Genomic DNA, 26,624 nt, shown 5'->3' with positions numbered 1-26,624 from the left:
CCGGGGCCTCAGGGGCCCCGTGCTCTGCTGGATGAGGAACACAGACTGAGGGTCCTTAAGAGTCTCCCGGGGGACCGTGTCCCGTAAAGCAGGCCACTGTCCCCCCACCCCATGGACACTGCTGCTTCAGTGCCCCCGGCCCACCCAGAACAGCCCCCAAGATAGGCAGGTTGGGATGGCCCTATTTGCTTCTGTCTCTTTTGTCACCAGATTGATGAGCAAAGGCACTGCCCCTGAGGAGTAAAACAGGCCACTGTCCTGTCCTTTCTGACACCCAAGTGTACGCCATAGGCCTCTGGGTTCTCTCAAGATGCAGCACAGCCACAAGCTTGATGCTCCTCCCGCTCTGTGTGGCCACCCCCACAGGAGTGGAAACCCCTGCAGGATGTGAAGGAACGAGAGTCTTGTCCTTCCTGTGAGAACGAGAACATTCTCTTGCATATGCAGAGACCACATGCCAGAGACACACCCCATGCCTGCGGGGCCACACTCCGCGGGGTCGGGGTGCAGGAGCTCCCGCTCTGCTCCACCACGGGCGCAGCCAGGCAGGATGGACTTTTCTCCAAAGTCAAAACACACTGTAGCGTCACCAAGCTCAAGATGAAAGGACATGGGGAACATGCTGCCTGGCCTGCACTCTCCTCCCGCTATTTTAGATCTGCAAGGGTAAAAATATAGACGTCTTTCTGCTGCAGGACCTGCAAGGAGGAGACAGCGCCAGGGAGGAGAGTATTCCCACAAACACCCATACTCTTCCCTGGCTGGAAGCGTGTCTGTAAAACAGGCCTGGAAGCAAAAGGCGCATCTGATGTGCACCAGGCCCGGCTGTTGATAAATCCCTGATCATAAATATTAAAGCTGCAGGTGGCAGGGTGGGGCCCCTTTTCCAAAGATGCTTCCGCCTCCTGCCATCTCCTGCATCACCTGGGAGACCTGCTACACAGCTGGGTGGTGATACTTGACCTTCCAGCGCTTAGACCTCATGCGGAAGAAGAAGTACATCACCATCAGGAACAAGGACGAGGCCACATACAGCACAACGCAGAGGCTCATGTCCAGGCTGGAGAAGCCGGCCCCCAGAAAGGGCACAGCCGCCTCGGCCTCCTGGCGGATGGCGGACCCCCGCGGGCTCTGGAGTCGCACATCTAGTCGCTGGTGCCAGTTCTCTGACAGGTGGAGCCTGGGGCCCATCGCGCTGGGCGGGTGGATACTCTCGGCATCCTGGCCTCCAAGGGCCTTCCCTGGGGGTGTGAGTCCTCTCTCCTCCTCGTCCCTGGCTGGGGCTGCTCCCTCACCAGTGTCGGCTGAGTCCACCGAGTACGTGTCCAGGAGATTGTTGCTGCTGTAGTGCTGCTTCAGGAAGGTAAGCACCTGGCCCTCGTCCCAGCTGTCCAAGCCCTTGATTTCCTCATGGCAGGCTGGGCAGAGGTCTGGAGTGGGCCACGGAACCTTTGGAAACTTGGGATCCTCACTCAGATGGCCTAGGAGGAAAAGGAAGAGGGAGAGCCAGGGTAGGGAAAGGCCTTTGTCCGTGGTGCTGCCCCCCAGCTCTCGTCCACTGTGGGCCTCCCCCCGGTCCTGCTGGGCCTCCCTACCACCCCTTCCTCACAGTGCAGCACAGAGGACACCCTGCCAGGCTCCTTACTGACATTACCATCCCAGGGTCCTGGCCTACAGAGAGGAGTCTGCACCCACGCCCCGACTCCTGCCCCATCTTCCCAGCAACTCCTGCTTCCAAAAGGGCTGCCGTGGCTCTCACTTCAGCTCCTTTGCTCAGTGGTGCATTGCCTGGTGCCCCCATCACTGCATGTAGGCACACCTGAGGTCCACACCCACCAAGCCCCGACTATGCTGCCGCTCGAAGCACCCCACCTGACCCTGGCTGCCCCTGTGGTTTCACTGAACTTCAGGCACACAGACACCCTCCTAGACTCTAAAAGTCCCTCAAGGATCTCCTGGTCAGGCCTGGTGGCTCACATCTATAATCCAGCACTTTGGAGGCTGAGGAGGGAGGACTGCCTGAGCCCAGGAGTTCCAGACCAGCTGGGGCAATATAGCGAGACTTCATCTCTACTAAAAATGAAAAATAAAAAATCAGCCAGGCACAGTGGTGCATGCCTGTAGTCCCCAGTTACTCAGGAGGCTGGAGGAAGATTGCCCGAGTCCAGGAGGTTGAGGCTGCAGAGAGCTGATTATGCCACTGCACTCTAGCCTGGGCGACACAGTGAGGCCTTGTTTTTTTTTTCTTTAAAAAAGGTCTCCAAACACATTTTTTTTTCTTTTTTCATTATTGGAGTCTCACTCTGTCGGCCACTGCAGCCTCGACCTGCTAGGCTCAGGTGATCCTTCCACCTCAGTCATCCAAGTAGCTGAAACCACAGGCATGCACACCATGCCCAGCTAATTTTTAAAATTTATTGTAGAGATGAGATCTCACTAAGTTACCCAGATTGGTCCTGAACCCCTGGGCTCAGGCAATCCTCTCGCCTTGGCCTCCCAAAGTGCTGGGATTATAGGCGTGAACCACTGCGCCCAGCTCCAAACTAATTTCAAGAGTGACACACTCCCGGAATAACCAAGGTACTGATGTGCAGACAGATGACAGAGCTGCTCCTGGGTCTGCTACAGACACAGGGGGGAGAGTGTGGGGGTGAGGGGAAAGGGGACTTTCAGATCTCTCTCCTGAACTGCACAGGCGTACGCTCCTGAGGAGACGCCCCCAGTCATGGACCCACGTGCGTCCATCCCACACATCTCCTGGCTCCTACGCAGGAACTCACCACACCCTGACAGCCCAAGGGCTCCAGATGTTTCTGCTGACCAATTCCTTGGGGCAGTCACATGAACAATTCTGAACTAAACTTCTGCATGTAGCTTTCTACCCCTCACCGACAGCGCCCTGCTGTGGGAGGTGCCCGCCAGACCGTGGGATATCCACGAAGGCATGCCCTCCAGACGGACACAGCCGTGAAGGCCCCTGTGCTGGGGCTCACGTGGGGGCTACTGTTCCCTTCACCAGTCACAGACCCACAGCCCAGGGACTGTGCGGCTCAGGTCCTCTGTGGTACAGCTGTGGCACACGGCTTCACTCAGTGCTCAGAGCCCTTGGGTCTCCTGCCGAAGCCCACCCCGCCCAGGAGCTTCTGGAAGTAAGGCAAGTACAATCACATCTGTTTGTGGACTTCAAATGTGCTGGCATCAGCAGAGATGCTCTACCCTGGCCTATCTAATGACCGTGTGTTGCTCTGCTGATCGTAGGCTGTGGGAAGAGTCTCAAATAACGTGTGAAGCGAGGAGCTGACACTGGACAGAGGTCTGGCCAGACCTCCAAGGGGCCTTCCAGGTTGCAGGTGGGACTAGGCAGGGGCACACCAAACTCCCAGGAGTGACACAGGTACACTGGGCCACAGTATACTATGGCTGCAGCCCAAGATGTGGGCCACGTGTGGGCTGGAGCACAGGTGGGCTCTGGACGGGCAGGCCTGGCGGGAGTTCAGGTCCTGCTGCCTCAGAGCCGAGGGCTTCAGGGGCAACCAGGGAAGCCCTGTGAGGAGGGCAGGGGGTTGCCGCATGGGGCCCGAGAGGCATTCTGTAGGGCAGAAATCCCTGCCTTAAGGCCATGGCAAAAGCACCGCAATCACAGCTGACAGCGATGGGGCAAATCCCACAAGCACAGAGGTGCCTGTGTCACATGACGCCAGCTGCAAACGCAGCTCTAAGTGCAAAGAAAAACCAATTTTCTTTAGTGCTTTAGTTGTAATATGTTTTTATAATACGGTGGATTAAATAAAAGCCAATCGTTTAGTGGCATTTTCTATTCATCTCTATTAAGATTTATTTCTCAGTGGAATTGTTTTTAAGCCTAATTTTAATCTGCTATTCATTTAGAAATAGTTTGAATTACTTAACTCTGAGAAAATACACGTGCCCTATTTAGTCTTTCTTTCTTTTTTGAGTTGGAGTCATTCTGTTCCCCGAGCTGGAGTGCAGTGGCAAGCTCACAGCCACTGCAGCCGTGACCTGCTGGGTTCAGGCGATCCTTCTGCCTCAGCCTTCCAAGTAGCCACCACCACCATCACCATGCCCGGCTAACTTTTTGATTGACTGTAGAGATGAGGTCTCGCCACGTTGCCCAGGCTGGTCCTCTCGCTGCACCTCCCAAAGTGCTGGGATTACAGGTGTGGGCCACCGCAACCAGCTAGGTTTTTTTTTTCTTTTTAAACAGAACCATGCTAAGAGGTTTGGTTTCTAGTCTGAGAACAGATTTTAGTGACACTAAAATTCCTTACCAAAACTTAATTCTATTCCAAGTGTTCCAGTGTTGGGTTTAGTGAGTTTAGTGGGCCTTCAGGGGAAGAAAGATCCATGTGGCCAAGAGTCCCCAAAGCCAGAGATCAATCTGGAAAGCCAGGGACAGCACAGCCTGGGAGGGCCGTGGCCCTTGGCAGCCCCCAGCCACCAAAGTCCAGATGATGCCACTACAGTAGGCGGCACGAGACAGCCACACGCAGGCAGCCACACGGTCTGTGCTGTCCCCAGAACATGCTGGGCAGAACATGCCTACTCCGGCTTCACCTGACATCCAGGCTGAAGGTCACTTTCTTCTAAAGGGCCAGGGACACTAGGGTGTGGCTTGTCTCACCTGCCAGGCGACTGTTTACTACGTTATGCTTCTTCCAAAGCCAGAGAACTGCTTGGTCTGGGGTTTTCACCGAATCCATGGATTCTTTAGCCATTTCCTCGAAGTGCTCGCCACACTCCTTACACCCAAAGAAGGTGCGAATGTACCGCCTCAGGGTCTGCAGCACGGCCTGGGGGTCATCCTCGAAACCTGCAGAGGGAAGAAACACTGTTGATGCCATGGGCATGAGCATTGCCGAACATCTGGCTTGTCCAGACAGCCTGGGACAGAATCTGGATGTGGGAAACGGGCAGTGAGCCTGACACACAGCATGGCAGCCCCGTGTGTCTCCACAGGCCTGGGCCAAGGACAAGTGCGGGAGCCGGCACTTGCCCAGACACCCAGTGCAACCAGAAGGCGCCCACAGGCTCTCGAGACACAACGACCATGCACATGTGCTCACACCACAGCAGACACGTGCTCAGCCTCGAGCTCCACAACACTTTGAGTGTGCACTGGCATCAAGGGGACGAACTGTAAGACTCCATGTCGCAGCTCCATAGCCCTTCCAGGATGCCTCACAACTCTCAACCTGTCCTGCTCTTGGCCTTGTGGCCCAGAGAGTGATTCAGCCTCGGAGTACAGGGTCTGCCAGTTGTGTGATTTCTCTGCCCTACAGGCAACACCAGAGGCTGGTGTCAGGGCAGTGATGCTGTCATTGTCATGTCTGGGTCCTTGCAGGACACAAGCCCAAGTGGGAATTTGGTCACAGCAGGAAACTTGAGGCAGCAGGCTGGAAGGGTCTACTCTTTCTAAAAGGAAAAGCCAGGAGCAGTGGCTCACACTTGTAATTCCTGCACTTTGGGAGGCCAAAGTGGGAGGATCACTTGAGGCCAGGACTTTGAGACCAGTCTAGGTAACATAGAGAGACCTCGTCTCTACAAAACATTAAAAAAAAAAGTATGGTGATGTGAGCCTGTAATCCCAGCACTTTGGGAGGCCAACATGGGTAGATTGCTCGAGCCCAGGAGGTCAAGGTTATGGTGAGCCATAAATGCGCCATCGCACTTCAGTCACCTAGGTGACAAACCCACTCAGCCCAGGAGCTTCTGGAAGTAAGGCAAGTACAATCACTTCTGTTTGTGAACTTCAAATGTGCTGGAATCAGCAGAGATGCTCTACCCTGGCCTGTCTACCGACTATGCGTTGCCCTGCTGACCACAGGCTGACGCAAAAAAAAAGAAAAGAAAAAGACAAAAAAGGACATACCATCCCAAATGGTGATTGTTTTAAGAGAAAACTCTCCACCACCCATAACCACCCATAAGCCACACAGAGCTTATGCCCCTGCATGTAAAAACAGACACTGACAGAATGAGGTGTGCCTGGGAAGATGCTGTGAATGAGTTACACATGTGTTTCGCAAGCGTAGTCTCCCCTCCCCCCATGGCAGGGGCAGCAGCAACACTGAAGAGTGCACTCAGGAACACCAAGGGAGCCTGCATGGGCCTGGGCCCCACAGTCACGGCACAGACAACTAATACAGGGATTGAATGGACAAATGAGAGACCCACGAGATTAAGACAGATTAAATGTCAGCATTAAAAGAAATGCAGCAAAACAATTGCAAAAAAAAAGACACGCCTGAGAAAGCATCTGTGACATCTCCACAGGCCCCCAGGGTCAGGCCCAGGCCCCGCACTCACTGCAGCCCTGATCTGAGCATCCTGGTCTGTCACCTCCATGGTCCTTGTTTATGTCACCTAGAGAAGGCAAAACAGAGCCAGCTTCTCTTTGGACCTGAGTGCGTCCACAAGCAGCGCCAGTGTAGACCGCAGGCACTGACCCTGGCTTCGGTCTGTCCACCCTTTGCTCCCGTTAGATCTCCAGACATCTGCCTCACATCACTGCGTAATCCCCCCTTCCCACCACGCCACACGCGGAGCCACCCTAATCTCTAAAGTGGACAAGACCGTAAACCTCTACCTGTGGGGAGGATTAGTGGACTCGGCAGGCGTTTTAGTAGACAGGGTTTAAACACACAATAAGGAGAAGAAAAACCTCCAAGACTTAATCCCACGGTCTCGTCTGACCCAATTCTCGTGGCAGGAGACGTTCTCCTCGGAGATTGCACCCACTTATGCTGATGAGCGTAACGCTAGGCTCTTTCTAGCTCTGGGCTTGACCTTCTGCTGCTTCTACAGTTTCACACACGAGGATCAGTCCTGTCATCTTTACGTCGAACATCCTGGCTCGATTTCCTTCTCTGGCCATCATTGCACAGCCATCCAAGGGCTGTCCCTCGTGCCACCTGTGTGCGTGTATCAGATGCAGATGGAGGGGACTGCAGGGCCTGTGTGAGCTTCCGCCTCACAGCACTCTCTCCATATAAACATGAGTTCCCACGGCACAGGCTCAGGTTTCGAAAGGGGCTTAAATAGCCTGCTTGCAATAAATTTAACAGTGCTGATGCTCTCATTTCATCTTCTGCTTGGAGAGCTCCCGAAGTTTCTCCCCCAAAATATACTACTCCTTTTTCTGTATGAAAAGAATTTGAGGCTAAAAGTCCTCCTTACCAACCCCCTGAGAAGCAGCAACCCAACATCACCTTGAGGAAAGTCAGGGCAGCAGAGACTTTCCAAGACAGCCAAGATGGAGCCCCCATCCCTGAATATATTCCTTCCACAAGGGGACTCTGCCGCTTCTCCCATTCACAGGCAGAATCTGTTTCTCCCGCCATGAATCTGGGCTGAGCCAACAGGATGAGGTGAGAATGATGCTCTATGACTCCATGCCAAGGCCTTGGGGGTCCCACCTGAACCTGGTACTAGCCAGTGAGGACACTGGGTCTGGCCTGTGGGAGTTCAAGGCATTCAAAGCTCCCGGACTGACCAGCTGCCACCAGAAGACCACAGCCATATCAGCCAGCCCAAGTGGCACTGACAAAGTACCGCCCCACTGAGCCCAACCCAGCTGCTGACCCACAGGACTGTGAGCAAATACAAAAAGACAGTGGTGGTGGTTTTAAGCCACAGCATCTTGGATTAGTTTTTTATGTGGCAAAAAAATAACTGTAAAAATATTCTGCAATTCTACTGAAAAGAATATTGAATTGTATGAGTCAAAAGACTCCACTTTTGAATTAACATAAACATTCATGAACCTCAATGATTGCTTAAACCGGAATGGACACATACAAGGCATGAGGAGATAAAAAATCCAACACATAGTATCTTGTGAAAGATACAAAATATAACTTTCATTCCCCTTGCTTACAGCACTTGATACATAATTATCTCTTTTGAATTCCATCTCGTGTAAGACAGAGAGGTTTAGTTTCAGATATTACCAAAAAAAGAAAATATAATTTTGATTTAGCTATTTCCTAATAATTGAAAGTTATTAAATCTGACCTTGAAGTCTTGTGGTTTTAGCCTCTGTGGCTGCAGGCTCTGCAATTCCCACAGTTCCTGCTGCCCACATTCACCCCCAATCTCCTGCCCTCCCCTGCCAGGGGGTGGGCCTGATGATCAACTGCTAGTGAGCAGAATCTGGCAGGGAGGCAAGAACATCATTCCAGATGAGTGCCCTCTTGCTGGTGTGTTCTGGAGCCAGTGCCAGGATGTGAGCTTTCCGGGACAGGCACTGAGAGTGGCCTTAGGCTGTAGCCAGCAAGGACCGAATCCTGCAACAGACCATGAGGGAGCTGGGAAGCAGATCTTCCTTAGTGGAGCCTCAGATGAGACATAGGCCTGGCTGACACTTTTCCCTTGTTTTAAGAGATGGAGTTCACTCTGTTGCCCAGGCCTGAGTACAGTGGTACGATCATAGCTCACTGCAGCCTCGACCTCCTGGGCCCAAGTGATCCTCCTGCCTCAGCCTCTTGAGTTGCTAAGATTACAGGTATGCTCCTCCTGGCTGACGTTCTGGTCACAGCCTCATCAGTCCTGAAGCAGAAGACCCAGATGAAGCCACACCTGACCCACAGAAACTGAGATAATAACATGGGTTGTTTTAGGCTGCTAAGTTTGGGGGCAATTTGTTCTGCAACAACTGATAACTAACATATCTTTCCAAATAGGTTTCACATATTCTTGCATTCTATTAAGCAACATAGGGGAGTCTACACTGCAGGGAAATTCCTAACCGGCATCTTCTCTTTCTTCTCTATTATTTACTTCCTACAGGCTGGCCACATACTTCCTTGTAAGTTCTGGGAAGTGGCACCTCAAGCTCCTGCAGCCTGCGGCCTGCGCAAGCTGTCCACAGGTGTGAGTTCTGGGAGATGCTCCTCTCCTGCTCTGCAGGGCACCCAGCAACAAGCTGCCTCACATACAGCAACACTTCTGCAGGTGCCTCTCACATACTTGGAACGCACCAGCTCGGGTACTGTGTTGGGCAAACCAGCTATTCCCTGGCCTGTGCAGGACAGTTTACCTGTTCCAATCAGTGCGTTGGGATGGGTTGAGGCTTGAACAGTCAGAGTGTGGAATAATTTCCAGAGAGAACATGGGTAACCCCTCAACTCAGACCGGCTTCCTTGACACCCAACCCACTTTATTTGATTAGTGAGGAATATTCCAGCAATCTGGGGGAAAAAAAACACACAAAGAATAGGAGACAAACGTTAAAATAAGCAACAGCTGACAGCCATTCTCCATCTTGGTTGGAGTGGGGGTTCCATGGGGTGTATGCTTATCAAAACTCCATCAACATATGCATAAGATCTGTGTACCCATCACCTGTCAATTTAAATTCAATCCAAACATACTTGAGAGAAAAAAAGTCTCTTCTTTACTAAAGGAATTCTCAGCATATGGAAACATGTCTGTTCTTTTCCTGTTTCTGGGGAGAAAGGAAGAGCTATTTCTATATCGACGAGCTAGCAATATTAAGCATAAAAGACAATCCCCTTTGCTTTTAAACTAGAATTCGTTATAATGAAAGCATTAAGAGAAAAGACAACAATAAAAAAGAAAGTTCAACAGTCAAATAAATAATTCTCAGTCACAAAGAGCACACTAGGCTCACTTTAAGAAGCCAGGGGGATGACCTTGTGCTGTTTAACAGCTCAAGGGCAAAATGCCCACAACTGAGCAAGCACAGGTGGGAGTCCCACTGGAGCAGGTGCCGCTGGCCAGGCCTCCAGGATGGACTCCACTCAGTCCGGTTGTGTGCTCTGTCAACCCTTCCCTCTGTAAGGGCTCTGAGCACACAACGCTCTCATGGGGGTGACATCACATGTCATGGTCATGTGCTAAAAAACGTGGCCATGACCTCAAGCTGGGCATGAAGGGAGAAGAGAGACTAAAGCAAGAGACCAGCACCGCTCACTTCCAGGGCAACCAGCAAATGACAAGCTGACAAATAGCACACCCAATGGCCCTTACTAGGATCCCTGGGACCTACAGCTGGGAAGGCAGCTAAGCCCCCGGAACATTCCATCAAACAGAACCAGAACACCATGTAACCAGGGCTGCAGGGAGGCTGCTAATCTGGACTGTGCAGGAAGGGCAGGTGGGAACCCTGAGACTTAGACGGTGTCAGACCTGAGGGGAGACTGGCACCATCCAGCACCTGTGACAGGCTGCCACTCCCCAAGCACGCAGCTTTTAGGCGTAAAATTTAGGTGGGTTGCTAAAATTAAAAACAGAAAGCCCGGGAAACCACCTGTGTTCTCAGAAGGACAAGCTGCCACTGCACACTTCTGAACTGGCTTTTTTTCCTTTTCACTCTTTTTTCTTTAACTTTCTTAAACTGAAGTCTCGGCACAACCTGCCGCTGTAGATGGGGGAGGGCATGGATGCAAAGTTATGGAAAAGGAGCTGTAGGAATTATGGGGCTCCAGCAAGGGATAAAAGGGAACTGCGCTGTGCACAGGAGGTGACAGCAGCATCATGGCCAAGGCAGCCATCTGCACACAGGCATACTGTCCCTTCTTCTCACTGCAGAGCCTGGGCCTGAGCCTAGGCAGGCAGGGAAACGCACTGGGTAGGGAGAGAGGCAGGCACACACTGCAGTTGGGGCTCACCCGCATCTTGTTGTTGACCAGGTCGAGCACGGCATTGTAGGGGATCCTGTCCAGGGGGAGGCTGGCCAGCCACTCCTGCAGCATCTCCAACAGCTTCCTGACTGGCGGCCGGCCAGGGAACAACTGTGCAAGGAAGGACCACCCTGAGAGACTGGAGATGGCTGCAGCCAGGCAGGTCCCAGGGTGTCATGGAGCCAAGTCACACATTGCCCCGATGCATCCCACTGCTGCCGACCAGGCTGCCACAGTGTCTCCGGGAAGATGGATTCAGACAATTGAGGGGCTTAGACCAGAAAGGGAGCCTTTCCAAGAACCAGGGCTTCCCCTATAGGAGGAGGCAATGTGGGGTACCAGGGCAGGCATTGGCTAGCATCTCTCCCCAAGATAGCCCGTGTGGCCTGACTTCCAGCCAGTCCTGCCACTTACCCACCTGTGCCTCCTGCCCCCTTCCCACCCCACAGGTGACAGAGTAGTCAGTGTATGGCTCACTGCCACATCAGTGAGGCTCACTGGCCTACGAATTTACCCTCCCTACTCTCGATAGGTCCGCTGACCTGCCCGACCTGCCTCCCTAGCCTCCCTCTGCCTCTGCTGACTGTGTGACTGTGTGGCCACACAGAAGTGCTTCAGCCTGTATCTGACCGCCTGTGGACACCGGCACTACTGTGTGCAGCTGACACCACGACAGCCCACAGGAGCATCTCACTAAGATGACCCTGGTGGTCCCGTCTTCCCTTTATAAGGAATCTTGATTAAAGTGCCTTATCAAATATGCAAAATAGAGGCTGCCAGAGAATTCTTGAAAACCCAAGCAAAAAGTTTACTAATGACATGGCTAGACCAGAAATATCACAATTTCAACCCAGTAAAATACACTGTCTTTCTACACAGGTTTCAAAGTACCATTAGCAATTTACCAGCATTACATTTATTTTTAGGCATTTAAGTGCATTCTAGAAAACTTGCTAGGAATAACATATCATCACTTGTCTTAAGGAGCTGTCCACAACAGGTGTGCACACCTTGGCCCTCTGTCTAACTGAAACGAGGGAGAAGAGGCAGCGATGGCCAGGAAGAGAGAAAGCACAGCCAGGCAGGGAATAGGTCCCACTGCTGACAGCTGTGCAGCCAGTGAGTCAGCTGACTGGCAGCTACCACACACAGCCTGGCTGCCAGTGCTAATATGATAGACAGATTAGCAGGACACTTCCTTAAAGAAATGAGGCCAGCTAGAGATTTCTGAACTCTGATGGCATAGTAGGGTGAGAACCTGTCTGAACAGCACTCATGCATTCATCTAAAACATCACTATTCCTTTACACATAAATTCTGTTTCCTTGATTTTTCAAAAACCATACTATGTAAGCAAACTCTGACCACCTGAGTATCAGATATAAACGATCCTTTTGGATACTTCAATTCTGGCAAGAGAAATCGTTTAAGCTTCAGCCTCCTTATCTCTTAGATGGTAACAAGGTCTGAGGTCATGATGTGATACACAACTACCACCAGACAAATACTTCCCCCTGTGACCAGGAGCAGGGGTGGGGTAGGCCTGTGGGGTAGGGCTGTCCCAGAGGTCAGAGAGCAGGAGGCGACAGCCCAGCCCAGACAGAGCCTCCAGCCACCTCCTGGCCCATCCTCTTCAGCCCAACCCTGAAATGGCAGGACTTGAGCTCCGTTGGGCCAAGTCTCCGCCTGCCCCGTGACCCCATCAGTGGTTTCAGACACCATGTCCGTGCCAACAATGGCCCCGAGGGTGAAGCCCCAGGCCCTCCCTGAGCCTGGCTGGCAGAGCAGGTGCACCCTGCAGCTGGTCTGCACGTCCCTGCCCACTGCCCACGGGGGCAAGAGCCATCTAGTTCTCCAGCACTGCCCCCGCCCGGGGACCGCCACAGGCTCCCGCTGTCCCCTCTCCCTGCATCCTGAGCTGGCCTTTCCTGCAGGGCTCAGCTCACATCTCAACCCCCACCTGTGTCCCCGCCCCCTCTATGTCCACAGCCTTGAGGCTGGAGCCCAGGCCACCCTGCCCAGCCCTGAGAATAGCTTTGGACATGCAGGGCCTGGGGACTACTGTCAGGTGAGTCACGGCACAGGCTGAGCTGCTGAAGGCAAGGCGGAGAGTGTCCACTGAGTCAGCGACGTCCAGTCAGAGCCAAACGCACCCCAGTGCCCACTCTGTGCAGAACCGACCAGGAACCCGAACCTTGGCGAGGACAGTGACAAAGTCCTTAAGCGTCTTCAGCTCCGCACCAGCCAGGGACTTGTGGGCGGCCAGTTCCACCCGCAGGAGGCAGTGCAGCCCCGACTCCAGGTCTGCTGTGTACAGCCTGGACCTGGGGAGACACCATGGGTCAGTCCAATGCCATCTTTCCTTACATGGAGTCACCCTGTTCTCATTCCTGCCCACAAGAACCAGGGAAGTGGGTCCCCCCACAGCTCCAGGGTGTCCCATGTGGCCAGGGACTCAGTGAAGGTTTCTGAGTAAACCCACGCCTGCCATGTGCAGCCCTCTGTGGCTACATGGCCTGTCCCCAGGGAGTTGCAGTTAGGAGGATACTTGCTTGTCAAATTCTCTCCAAGTCACAATTTCCTCTTTTTCTTCTGTGTTTGGCTTTTCAGGCAAGGAGAGTGATTTTTTCCTCACGTCTGGCAAAGACTTCAAGTAAGAGGAGAAAAATGCTCGGAAGGGCTTTGCACTGAGGAAGGAGAGGGCAAAGGTAAGGAGTCGCCCATGTCAGGAAGTCAAGAAAGCCCCCATTTAGGAAAGCTCTGCCCTCCATTCATTCATTCATTGGGGCTTTTGTTGGTGCCTGGGAGCAGCCATAGTGATCTTCCACCTGAGAATGACACCAAGCCCACAGATCAGCCAGGGCTGCAGCTGTAATAAGCACGCAACTCATCTGGGCCTGCTGGGTCTTAAGACGTCCCGTAAGCTGTGTGAGCATCTGCCAAGACCAGCTTTACCCCCACTGTGACTCCCAACCTCCTAAGAGCCTTCGCCGACGGGCCCACAATCTGCCAGCCCTGAGTGGGCATCTGGAAGTCGGGGCTGAGGGTGCCTGGCCCCTCCCTGACGTCACTCCCTGAGCTTTCTGCCATACTGGCCCTGCAGGGACAGGGTGGAAGATGCGATCAGTGCCACCACTGAGCCCCTCTGCTGTAGCTCAGAGCTTGTTGTCATTTCCAAAGAATGAGGCAGTATTACTTGAAAAATATGAGAATAGCTGTAAAAATATTAAAATTATTTTATGTTAAGAAGTTGTACATTGGCTGACCCAGTGGCTCCCTCCTGTAATCCCAGCACTTTGGGAGGCTGAGGCAAGAGGATTGCTTGAAGCCAGGAGTTCGAGACCAGCCTGGGCAATACAGTGAGGCCCTGTCTCTACAAAAAAAAACAAAAAATTAGCCGGTCTGGTGATGTATGCCTTTAATTCCAGATACTTGGGAAGCTGAAGTGGGAGGATCACTTGAGCCTAGGAAGTCGAGGCTGTAGTGAGCTATGACTGCACCACTGTACTCCAGCCTGGCGAGAGACCAAGACTCTGTCTTTTAAAAAAAATTAAAAACTAAAAAAGAAGTTGTATATGATCCTTTTAGCACTAAGGGCACATTTGGCAGTGGTTCAGGATAGCTGTCAGGGTCACATGGTGCTTCAGACCTGGAACAGGCTTCCTCTGTTTTTCGAGATAATAGAAGTATGCCTAGGGACTGTGGTGCACTGGGCCTCTGGGTGAGGCACTCTCACTGCCACAGTCACCCTTGGAAGGTGCTAGGTAGAAGCCCGAGAGGCAGAAAGCCTATCCCATCTTCTCATGCTATGTCCCTGCACTCAGAAGGCCTAGAATGGGAGTTGACCAAGAGCTGCCAGGTGGCCAAATCAGCACGTGCCAGCTCACTGACAGGGCCTCTGGGCTAGGACTGGTGGGTCCCAGGGTGACACAGCCTCACATTGCCTCCTCCACTAGTGAGGCCAGGGGCCTCCAGCCTCAGGACAGTATTTCACTTTCTCATCTACGTCGCCCTTCCCAACTGTATTACTCAAGCCAGTTCCTTTCTAGCTGGGCATCTCTCAGGGGCATAGGCACTCAGGCAAAGGGCACATGGGGTTTCTGCTGGTCTCAGAGAGGCGCGCAGAAAGTAGGGCAGGGCCTGGAGCCACCCCAACCTCTCATTCTGCAGGGGTAGGGGCATGTGCTCGCCTCCCATCCCCCCACCTCATTCTACTGTTGGGGGCACATGCTTGCCTCCCATCTCTCCACCTCATTCTGCAGTGGGGGGCATGTGCTTACCTACTATCCCCCCACCTCATTCTTCAGGGGGTGTGGAGGAGTACGTGCTCACCTCCCATTTCCCCTACCTCATTCTGTTGGGAGGCACGTGCTTAACTCCCACCCCCCACCTCCCATCCTCGGGGGAGCCATGCTCATCTCCCATCCTCCTACCTCATCCTGGGGGGGAACACGTATTCACCTCCCATCCCCCCACGCCATTCTGGGGAGTGGGGGAAGCACATGCTCATCCCCCACCCACAGGCCAATCTTATGCCCAGAGCCTGGCACAGAGTAGGGCTTGGTGGACATCTGTTGGATCCAGGATTTGTTCAGAACGCTAATACCCATGGCTGGAGCCAAAGCTGAAATCTACCAGGGAGGGGGCTGAGAGGACCACGGCTCCCATGATTCCCCACTGGACTGGTCCATGGACTTGAAGCCCCTGTCCCATAACTCTACCCAGTCCCAGACCAGCACTCACATCTTAACTAGTCCATGCGACCCATTTGGGTGAATCAAGTAACATGAAGGAACTGAAGAAACGCCCAGCTTTTCCAGAAGTGCTTTGTCTCCATTCAGGGCCCGGGTCACCTCGATGTTCTCATATGGAATCAAGTCCAAGATCACCTGGGAGTGAGGACATAACTCACCTCACCAAGGGTGGCAGTCTTCTCAGGAAACAGAATGATGTGTAGACACCTGACTGCATAGGTGACCCTTCACACAAAAGGACATTCAATCACCGAGAAGAGTGAGGCTTAAGTGAACTGCTGTTCTTGTCCACACTGACAAAAGCACAGAAATACTATGTGGCGGATGCCAGAAACACTGACATTTGGAGTAAGTCAACACGGTCCATTCCACAGCAAGACCTCTATGTACACTTTCAGCTTTTTTGCACTTTGAGGCCACTGAAGGCCACACACGCCACAGGCAGAAGTGACTACTTCATCTGGTAATTTACAGACCAAAGAGAACATCTATCAGAGAACTTGTGCTTCAGTCTTGAACCGGCGTGCCTCCAGAGCTCATGGCAGTGACGGCGTCCCTACACACTCAGTGGCCACTGGCTCTGTGCTCTCCTGACAGCTTGGTGTGGGTTAGGCAGTGTCTCTGCGTGTGGAAGGCCAACAGTCCCATGGAGCAGTGCAGCAGGCCACAGAGCCAGAGTGCATGCTGTCACTGCAGGCGAGCTCAGAGCCTTTCTCTCTGCTTCTCTACAGACCCACAAAACCAGCCATGCTGGATCGGGGACCCTGGCTAAAAAAGAGACTGGGTGCACCAAGTGACCTGCACCTCTTTGGATCAGGGGTATCTACTGAGCACTCGTCACCACACTTGGCCAGCCCCAGCCCTCATCCAGGCCAGCCCACCAACCTGCCTATGCTGAGAGCACTCCTCCTGGCAGGCAGAGCCAGCTGCCCTGAATGCACCAATGCGCCAGGCAGGGTGGGGGGTGCCCAGCACCCAGACATTCATGCTTCTCGGGAGGAGCCCCACCTCAGATCTGTGTGTGCACGTGTGTGCACAGGGGGTAGCTTGTGGGGGCCCTGCCTGAGGCAGCACGCACCAGAGGAGGCCTCGGGAATGGGGAAAGGCATCTGGGGAATGACACACTGCTGATGGCCCCTTGGCCCCTCCACAGGGAACCCTGGCCCACCACAGATGTGTGGCCTGATGGCTCCATGACACCTGGGGGCATGCGAGGAGGTGCCAGGAGGGCAGCAGGAGCAAGTAAGGCGCTATAGCACATGACTGCAGCCTCCACCCAAGTGTGTCTCCACCAGCCCTACAGGACAAAGCTGTTTCCTCCCTTAACCCTTGAGCTGCCCCAGATGATGGAAAACAGGAGACACAGTTGCTACCAAGGTGCAGAGACAGGAGCAGCATGGCCAGTGCTGAGTATGCAAGGAGACCCTTCCCACTCGTCTCCAGGACCATCGGCTCCAGCAGAGTTTGTCACTCACCCCTGGATCTTATGTGGACTTATCCCGAGGTGGGGGATTCAGAATTGTACATGTGGAAGGAAGTACAATGTGTCACAACAGAAACGCTTTACAGAATCTTGGATTTGGCAAAAATGTCGAGAGTTCAGAATACAGCAAAGAGAAAGTCTTGGTGACAGTGCATACAAATGAAGAAGGGCCTTAGGGCAAACTTGGCATGTCATCAAACAGCTCTTCTGCAAAGCTACCTCTTGGTTCCAAACCCCGGGCTGGGCCACGCTCTGAACCCCAACCATGGCTGGCTTTGTTCACCAGAACATTCTCTTCTGTAAACCAGTGACTTGGTTGTATAAGACGATTCGAACAACTAATGAGAACTGACCCACGCCTGCAGCAAGTGTTGCTGAGTAGGTATTACCACCCACAAGCCCAGGCACAGATGCCATCCATGATGGCACCACAAGGCACAATCCACCCATGTAGCCCAGTACCTCTCGTCCAAGGTAGGAGCTGTTGCTTTCGATCAGAACAGCCACATAACGACCACCATGGTTGTCAATGAGAGAAAGAACGTTCTGGGACCTTGTGAGAGAAAAAAGAGATTTTTAGTGCTTTCAGTAGCAGCGAGCTGGCCAGCACACACCAGCGCCCATGTCACTTAATGCAACCTGCATTTCACAGAATGAGAGTCAAGCCCTAACAGTCACCTTGTTCACAGTGCTACTTACGGAATAGGCTCCAGAGGCGGGCATGCTGGGGGCCTGTTTCCTTCTGTGTGGTTCTGCAGGAAGTCAATCATCGTCTGCCTGACTGTCCGCAGTTCTCTGTCGGGTCCTGCCAGAAGCATGTCTCAGTCACAGCTGTGTCTGTGGGCATCTGCCCACATGGCCCAGACAGGCACCCAGGGACCAGCAGCCTACCTCCCAGGACCCAGAGACAGAGCCCAGCAGTGCCACTGTGGTGACCCCTGCTGGCATGCCCAATGCCCAGGACAGGCCGTTGTATAGACAGCATGCGCTCACATGACTGAAGACCAGGAAAACCACACAGCTACAAAGTGAGCAGAATGGGGCACAGGAACACACAGCAACAGTGATGGACCTCAGACATGGGGGGCCACTCAGTGGCTCATCTACACTGGGTCAGACACAGGCAGAACCACTGCTGGTGGGGTCACTCCATGGGATCTGCTCACACTCTAGGCCTTGGTCTGGGTGGTGCTTGCCTGGGATCATTCATAAAGATTCCCTGCAGTGCACATGTGATCTGTGCACTTCTTCAAATATTCTTACAATTAAAAGTTTTCTTTTAAGGTTGGGCACGGTGGCTCATGCCTGTATCCCAGCACTTTGGGAGGCCTAGCAGGAGGATTGCTTGAGCCCAGGAGCTTGAGATAAGCCTGGGCAACATGGTGAGACTTTGTCTCTTCTAAAAAAATAATAATACATAATCAAAAAATTCCTTTAAAAAAGACTTACTACCACATTTGCCAAGAAAGCAAAACACAAAATAAAAAACACGAGTTGATGCTATGACTGTTTGGACTCTTTATGAAAAGACAGGCAGGCAGGTCGGCATGGATATGCTGACGTGGGGGTATGTGCCCCTCCAGCAAGCTTTCTAGGTTCCTGAAACCACTTTTATCAAGTCTGTGAGGTGAATCTAAGAGATTAAAACATAATGCTTATGTCCTTACCTTTAAAATTTTCTCCAGTTGTAAACTCCTTTGTAAATGCTTTAAAATACTAAGAGGAAAAACACAGAACAAATAAGAAACAGCTCTGCGTGGGCGTCTGTGTATAGTTTCAATATTTAAGCAATAAAAATGACCACCATCTTAAAGAGATCTTTAGGCAATTTCCTTTGGAAAGTTTACATAAATTGATGACAAACCACACGCTTCTAACACTGGTATCTCTGTAGATACTTGTGTTTTCTGGCAGTCTGATGAGTGGACTAAGGTTAGTACCAATCAGAATTCTGTTATTTGCATATTCTAACCCAACAGGGCTAGAAAAAAAGATAGCACAACTGGGTTGGAATCATCAAGACACTTTCTCTGACTCATGGTATTACATATGCAGCCTAATGGTTAGCTATCACAACATGAAAGATTTGTAGGGAGGATGACAGAAGCTATCTTTGAGCAAATGAAAAGGATTCAATTTTGGGCCAGGTGTAGTGGGTCACACCTGTAAACCTAATACTTTGGGAGGCCAAAGTGGGAGGATCTCTTAAGCCCAGGAGTTCAAGACCAACACCTGGGCAACAAAGTCTCTACAAAAATTTAAAAAATCAAAAAATTAGCTAGGCATGGTGATGCATGCCTGTACTTCCAGCTACTCCAGAGGCTGAGGAAGAAGGACTGCCTGAGCCCAGTTTGAGACTGTGATGAGCCATGATCCCGCCACTGTACTCCAGCCTGGGCAATGGAGTGAAACCTTGACTCTAAATAAATTAAATAAAATAAATAACTTTCTTCATTAAATGGCACACTAAAGACAGTGAAAAGATGAGTTACAGACTGCATGAAGATATTCCCAATACTGATAATCGAAAAAAGTTTAGCATTGGGAATGTACAAAGGGCTTCTATAAATGAGTAAGAAAAGCACAAATGACCCACAAGGAAATGGACAGGCAACAGCATGGACACGTCACAGATGAGGATACCCAATAAACACGGGTGTGCTCGTACCACCAGTCACCAGGAAAATGCAAACAAAACCAGTGTGGGCAAGCACAAAACCACCCGATGCTGCCCTGCCCTGCCCGGCAGTGGGGGCGGGCTGTCCTACGGGTCCATCAGGCCCAGGCCTGCTCCTACAGCCCAGCGCCTCCCTCCTAGGCCAACCCAGAGGAACCCTCCCCATTCCCGACACTGAGAGGTGAGGCTCTGCAGCACCCGCATCATGGGGGAACTCTGGGCAATGTCATAGATAGTAAGAGAGAGAGGAGGCCCCCGAAGTTGACACATAGCCCCTGCATGTGAAGTAAAAACCAAGGACAGGGCTTCATTGGGCTGTGACCAAATGCTAGGGCAGGTAAACGACAGTGTGGAGACAGGACCAGGGGAGAAGACCCTCGGCCAGCGGGCACCATGCTGCCAGCGTAGTGCCTGCTGGGTGGCAGGTCCACAGGTGCTGGCACCTCAGTCATAACAACCAGCCCAATAACCATGAGAAGGGAAGCCACCGAGACAGCACACTACACAAGGCACAGACGGCAGGACTGAGGGACAGGGTACAAAGGATCCTGGGAAACAGTCTCCAGAGGTGCCTCAGGGTTCTGGAGACAGCGATGTTATCACGTGGCTCATTTGCAGGCAGTGCTGCACACACTTGAGCACACACACACAACGTACTGGGTCCCCAATAGGGTTGTTCACCTCTGCCCCCTAGTGGAAGACACAGGTATGGGCTTGTCTGCGGGGCTTGTCTATAGCTCAGGAGGGCACAGCCGGGCATCCAGTACGTATCCAACCATGACACCCTGATGTTGCATGTGGTCCCCTGAGGGGAGACACAGACACAAGTTACACAGATCACATGCATGGAGACAGCAATGGGCAACAGACCTCAGGCCAGGGTGCCAACCCTCATGTGTGCCTACTGTCCTCACACCCTGGTTGTTCACAAACTGCCTCTGTGTGAGTGGGCCATGTGCAGACAGTTCCAGCAGACTTCTCCAGCTCGACAGGTGGAGCAGAGGAGGGGCCCCATGGTGCACAATTCCTACTATTCCTGCTAAGCTTCGAGAAGCAAGTGGAGATGCTAAAACTGCAGCAACTACAGATGTGGGGAGTTGCTACTTCAAGGAAGCCCTGGGTGAACCGAGGCAGGGCCAGGACCAGACTCGGGGCACAAGCTTACCCTGAAGGTGGGGTAGAAGTGGATGTCATAGGCACGGCACACTGCTTGATTCTTCTCCTCTGCACAGTCCAGAGCAGCGATGCGGATGGCGCTGGCCCAGTCTGCAAAGCAGGAGTAAGACCTTTAGTGTAACGGGTGCTAGACCCCTGAGCCCCCGAACTGAGCGAATCCTACCCGAGCTGCAGTCACATGAGAAATCAGCCCACATGTCTCCCCTCATGCTGTCAATCAAGCCCTTGTGCAAGACAGAGTACTTCTGTATTGAGCTGGGAAAGAGAAATAAAACTCCCACCAGCAAGGCAAACGCATCTCCTGCCACTACGGATGGTGGAGCAAAGTGACTTGCTGAACTTGCAAATCGCCTGGCAGCAGCCAAGGCTGCGGTCTTGTCATTAAATGATGCCCTGATGGATGAAAGTGATGGCAGCAGGAGCGGCTGGTGGCAGCTGGTGACCAGCTCTGGTAAGAGACACCAAGCAGGCACTTGCAGATCAATCAGACGAGCCCAGGCTGCTTAGTGCAAACATTCCCATGTGCTTACTCCAATGAGAGTAAGAATTAGCTGCATCTGACTGTGGTCTTTGAGTTGAAGACGTTGTTTGTACAGATACATGCGAGGTGGTTTCTAACATGAACCCAACACACCTCTCACAAACCCTGGAACACCTGAGTCATTCTTGGGAAGCAAAAAGGAGCCATTCTGAATGTTTTGTTCTTATCTTCAAAGTTTGTATTGTGGAAACTTTCCAATATTTAAACAGAGATAAAACTATACTAGCAGGATGTGGTGGCTCATATGGGCGTACTGGTTGAGCCCAGGAGGTCATGGCTGTGCAGTAAACTATGACTGCGCCACTGCACCCCAACCTTAGTGATGGAGTGAGACCCTGTCTCTAAAAGTATTAATAATAATTACACACACACACACAATAAAGCCCCACATGGCCTTCTTCTCAGTATTAACAGTTATCGGGTCATAGCTAATTTTATTTCATCCAAACCTCTTCGGGAATCGCCCTGAAGATCTCAGACAGTGCATCATTTCACTTTTCATCCTGAAATCCGCCAGCATGTGCCTCTAAGAGCTAAGGACTCTTTCCCACAGCACGACCACACTACCATCCTCCCAGCAAATCACACACTCTTCAGTATCACCAAAGATCTAGGCAGGACTGACATTTCCCTCACTGTCTCATTTTTAAGGTTTGTTTACACTGAGATCCCCTAAGGATGCTGCTGGCTGCTTCTGGCAGGTCGCCTTTAACACTCCCATTCCCCACCTCACACTTACTTGAAGAATTCAGCCTCTTTGTCCTGCACCTTCCCAATCTCTAGTTTGTTGACTGCACACTCGATCTCTGGATTTTCTGTAAACTAGTACTCAGATCTACATTTGTGTCTAACTTTTCTGATGAGATTACTTTGGGGGTTGCGTGGCATGCGTCCACATGTGAGGCCAGCTGTTTCCCTTCTTCTTTTAAAAAAAATTTTTTTAGAGGCAAGCTCTTACTCTGTCATCCAGGTTGCAGTGCAGTGGCATGATCATGGCTCATCATGGCCTTGACCTCCTTGACTCAGGCAATCCTCCTGCTTTAGTCTACTGAGTAGCTGGGACTACAGGCGCACACCACCATGCCTGGCTAACTTTTTTTAATTTTTTTTAAGAGACAAGGTCTTGGCTGGGTGCAGTGGCTCACACCTATAATCCCAGCACTTTAGAAGGCCAAGGTGGGTGGATTGCTTGATCCCAGGAATTCAAGACCTGCCTGGGCAACATAGCAAGACCTTGTCTCTACAAAAAATTTAAAATTAGCTGGGTGTGGTGGCATAGCCCTGTAGTCCCAGCTAACTGGGATGCTGAGGTGGAGGGATCATCTGAGCCCAGGAAGTAGAGTCTGCTCTGAGTGATCATGCCACTGCACTCCAGCCTGAGTGACAGAATGAGACTCCTGACTCAAAACAAAAACAAACAAACAAACAAACAAACAAAAAACCAAGAGAGAGACAAGGTCTTGCTATGTTGCCCAGGCTAGACTCGAACTCCTGGGTTCAAGTAATCCTCCCACCTCAGCCTCCCAAAGTGCTAGGATTACAGGTGTGAGCCTGACCCAAATCCCTTCTTAATGATCACGACATAAACATACTAATTCACTAGTGCAGTCAAATGGCAACGTGTTATCTCTCATCACCCTTTGCTTGTAAGTTGGGATACTTCTGTTAAAAGGGGCCTGCCCTCACGGCAACCCAGAGGCATAGCTTACCCAAGAAAGGGGAGAGCATGGATTGTCTTTAGTCATAGGATCAAAGTCAGGGTGTCCCAGCACCTTCTGACGGTGACTAGTGAAGTTTTCTTTTTAAAACATTTGTGCTGTTTCCCCAGGATGGTAAAATTGCACTGCAATGATTCACAAACATTCCCCTCCCCCGGCCCTGCAGGGGTCCTTCCAGGTCCTGGGTCCACATGAGGACTGGACAAGGGGCTAGCACCCTGAGGCCTCTGCAGTCACAGGCAGCAGCGGACACAGCCCTGAGAGAAGGGAGAGAAGGGCAAGAGTGAGGGTGAGCCCCAGGTACCCGCACACGGATGGACCTGGACAGGTTGGCCCCGAGACCACCTGCTGGCACGGCCTTGAGACTTTTGGATGGAGCCTGCATCTGTCATAAGAGACAGGTGAGCTCCTGTTGCCTTGTGTTCTGATCCATTACCACTTGCCTAGGCAGGTTTTTAGTAATTTGACTAAAAATCATGTAAAAAGAGTAACAGAGTCTTCTGGGAGTACTAGCTCTGAACTCAAACTTCAGAGGTTCTAGTAAAACCACACCTGGCCGGAGAGGAAAGCACCTTCACCAGACTCTCCATGGACACGAGGATGGTGCAGTCAGCAGCTCTGTGACTGCTGCTTCCACCTAACATGCCACCTTGGCTCAAGACACAAAACCTTTTCCTCTGCTCTTAGAAAAGCCACACAAGGAAAAGTCTCTCACAACCAATGACCAATCACGTGCCCACTTTAGGTGCTGAGGGGAACCCATTCATATCCTGAGGCTGCTTCAAATAATGACAACAACTCACTGTCTCTCTCCTGAGTCACAGGTCACATCTTTCTGGAGTCTTAAGTTGCACAGAACTAGGGAAGAACAGTTAATACTCATCCAATTAGTGTAGCAGATGGCAGAGAATGCAGAACAGTCATGGTTTCAGTGGCGTCACCGTGTCGGCGGCGTGGCCAGCTCCTGGCTGTCCTCCTGCGACAGGTAAGCTGTTCTCCTGTGGACCCTCCCAAGCAAGGCACCTTGATGCCTTGTCCCCATGCATCTTGGCAAAGCATCTCATTCCACTGCCCCTTACCTGTCTCACAATTCCATGTGGTCTCACTCTGTTTATTAGAAATTTCCATGACATTTAATTTTATTCCACATTTTTTGCCCAGAAAGAGTATGAAAGAAAATGAAAAGCTGGCTGGGGCATGGTGGCTCACATCTATAATCCCAGCACTTTGGGAGGCTGAGGCAGAAGGATTACTTGAGCCCAGGAGCTTGAGGCTGCAGTAACCTATGATGACGCAGCCACACTCTAGCCTGGGTGACAGAGTAAGATCCTGGCTCTAAAAAAAAACACATAAATCATTAAATTTGAAAAGAAAATGAGAAACTTCTCTGAGAGCTAAACTGTACATACAATAGAATCACAGCCAAGTGACACAATTGAGTCACCCTAGAAACAGAAGAAAAAAAAAAGATGGGAAGAAAACATTCAAAGATGTTCACTAGGACTTGGTTTTCATGGTGGGATTTGGTCCTACATTTTCATTTTTCAGATCTTTCTTAAGCAGCCGGGCACAGTGGCTCATGCCTATAATCCCAGCACTTTGGGAGGCTGAAGTGAGAGGATTGCCTGAGCTCGCAGATTCGAGACCAGCCTGGGCAACTTGGTGAGACCCCATCTCTACAAAACAAAAAACAAATAAACAAAAAAGTTAGTCAGGCATGGTGGCGTATGCCTGTAGTTCCAGCTACCTGGAAGGCTGAGGTGGAAGGATTGCCTGAGCCCAGCAGGTCGAGGCTGTGGTGTGGCCAAGAGCGTGCCACTGCCCTCCTCCAGTCTGGGTGATAGAGTAAGACTCCAACTCAAAATAAAATAAAATAAGTAAAAGCATAACGCATATTTACTTTAAAATCCCACAGTCCTGAGGACCCATGGACAGTGTGCATCAGGCACTGCACTCTGGCGGTCACCTGTTTGGTGTTACCCAGTCTCTGTCTTCCTGGAGCCCCCAGTACAAGGCAGCTCAACACAGTCTGGCCCAGCATGGACACGGGTGCCCCAGCACTGCTGGTGAAGATAGTGCTGGGTGGTCTGACGAGGCCAGGGTACGCCCATTCTTTTCAAATAATCCTCCTGAATCTAATCCAGCACTGGAAGAAGTCTCAGCACTGCATCAAACTTGGGAAGACCTGGAATGCAGATTCCCAGGCGCTGAAGAGCCGGTACCATGGGGAGCGGGGCATGATCTGCTCCCCCACAGCTGCAGGCCTAAACACCAGCAAGGCCTTGCAGCTGCCCACAGAGCCTGTGCCCACTGCTCACTGTAGGGCACTCCCCAAAACACATAATCTCAAGCATCGGCCCTGGGACACCATCCTCATCTTGCCAAGGCACACCAACTCATCACAGGCTCTGTCTTCCCAGCTGGGCTTCAGATTCCCTGGGGCCAAACGTCTGCTACTTGCTTCTGCCTACTCTTCCAGGACCTCATTATGTTATCTGTAAAATCCTGTGGGAAGGTAGGGGGCAGGGGTGGCGGGAATGTGGGGGGGGGGGGCCCAAGCCTCAGCAAGGTGATGTGCCCTTGGACTTGCCAGATCCAGCAGCAGTTGGGCTCACTTGTCCTCCCCTCTCTCCCTCCAGCATGGACAGGTCCAGCTTACTTGCACCCCAGTGCCTTTAGACCAGCTCTTCCTTGGGTAGAACACACTTTCCTCTGGTCCACACTAGGCTGCTTTCCCATCAATTTCGACACAGGCCTTGCCTCTTTTGAGAGGCCATCCCTGATCCCTGCCTAAGCCTGGTTACACTGGCAGGAAAAGGTCCCTACCAGTCTTGCAGGCCACACAGCACTTTTCAGTTTACAAAGCTTTCTTGCCAAATCATACTTGCAAGTGGGCTTGGTGAGCAAGACAGGATATGACGACAGGAGGCCAAGGCTCACAGAGGCTGAGGGACCTGCCCCAGGCCCAACATCTTCTTCATGCTGGCTCAAGGCCTGTCCCCACCACTCAGCACATCTTGAGTGTGGGAGCAGACATTGGAACAGAAGCATGCCCAACCCTCACTACCGTATTTCCAGAACCTTCTCCCTTCATCCTGCTGCCTCTAAACAAAGTTGACCCCCCCCCAGGCCACTTCAGACACTGTAGCCCAAACATACCCCCCAAACCCTGGGACAGACAGGTGCAGAACAAATAAATAATGGCATCAATTCCTTTAAAAAGCCTTGCACGTGACATGCGGCCTTCCTAAACATGCAGAAAATCAATTACTTGGAAAAACAAATGGTCTTTCCCTTTCCAACACACGTCACAACTTCCCTCCACCAGACCCCAGGCAGGGCTCCACATCCAGCCAGATCAGCAACCCATGGCTGGGGCTAAGTAAAACAGCCCAGCAGAAGGGCATGGGCTCCCACAGGCTCACTACTGTGGGCCACCTCACCTCATACCACCACACCACCACTCCTGTCCAGCATGGAGCACAATTACGGCCCTCTGGCAGTTTGTTAATGTTTCAGAAACACTTTGGCCACATTGTCCCACTTGGGCTTCCCACCAAAGCCTGGGAGTGAATGTCCCCATTCTTTTTTTTTTTTTTTTTTTGAGTTGG

General features: G+C 51.8%; 1 protein-coding gene across 1 annotated transcript in view; it reads right to left on the bottom strand.

Moving 5' to 3' along the window:
- Window positions 1-936: 936 nt before the first annotated feature.
- Window positions 937-26,624, bottom strand: part of QSOX2 (quiescin sulfhydryl oxidase 2) — a 69,561-nt gene continuing 43,873 nt past the window's right edge. Inside the window, exons 14-24 of the mRNA XM_021708124.1 lie at window positions 20,744-20,844; window positions 18,569-18,617; window positions 17,601-17,706; window positions 17,364-17,454; window positions 15,408-15,553; window positions 13,217-13,351; window positions 12,859-12,988; window positions 10,653-10,775; window positions 9,059-9,209; window positions 4,643-4,831; window positions 937-1,481 (exon numbers count right to left, since the gene is read on the bottom strand). Coding sequence (XP_021563799.1) covers window positions 937-1,481; window positions 4,643-4,831; window positions 9,059-9,209; window positions 10,653-10,775; window positions 12,859-12,988; window positions 13,217-13,351; window positions 15,408-15,553; window positions 17,364-17,454; window positions 17,601-17,706; window positions 18,569-18,617; window positions 20,744-20,844 — 1,766 coding nt within the window. The remainder of the gene's footprint in view (window positions 1,482-4,642; window positions 4,832-9,058; window positions 9,210-10,652; window positions 10,776-12,858; window positions 12,989-13,216; window positions 13,352-15,407; window positions 15,554-17,363; window positions 17,455-17,600; window positions 17,707-18,568; window positions 18,618-20,743; window positions 20,845-26,624) is intronic.

This window comes from Carlito syrichta, unplaced genomic scaffold (assembly GCF_000164805.1).
Source record: "Carlito syrichta isolate Samal-C Ts95f unplaced genomic scaffold, Tarsius_syrichta-2.0.1 Scaffold130732, whole genome shotgun sequence".
Lineage (NCBI taxonomy): Eukaryota > Metazoa > Chordata > Mammalia > Primates > Tarsiidae > Carlito > Carlito syrichta.
The sequence above is the reverse complement of the archived record's forward strand: the minus strand, read 5'-3'. Positions and strand labels throughout refer to the sequence as shown.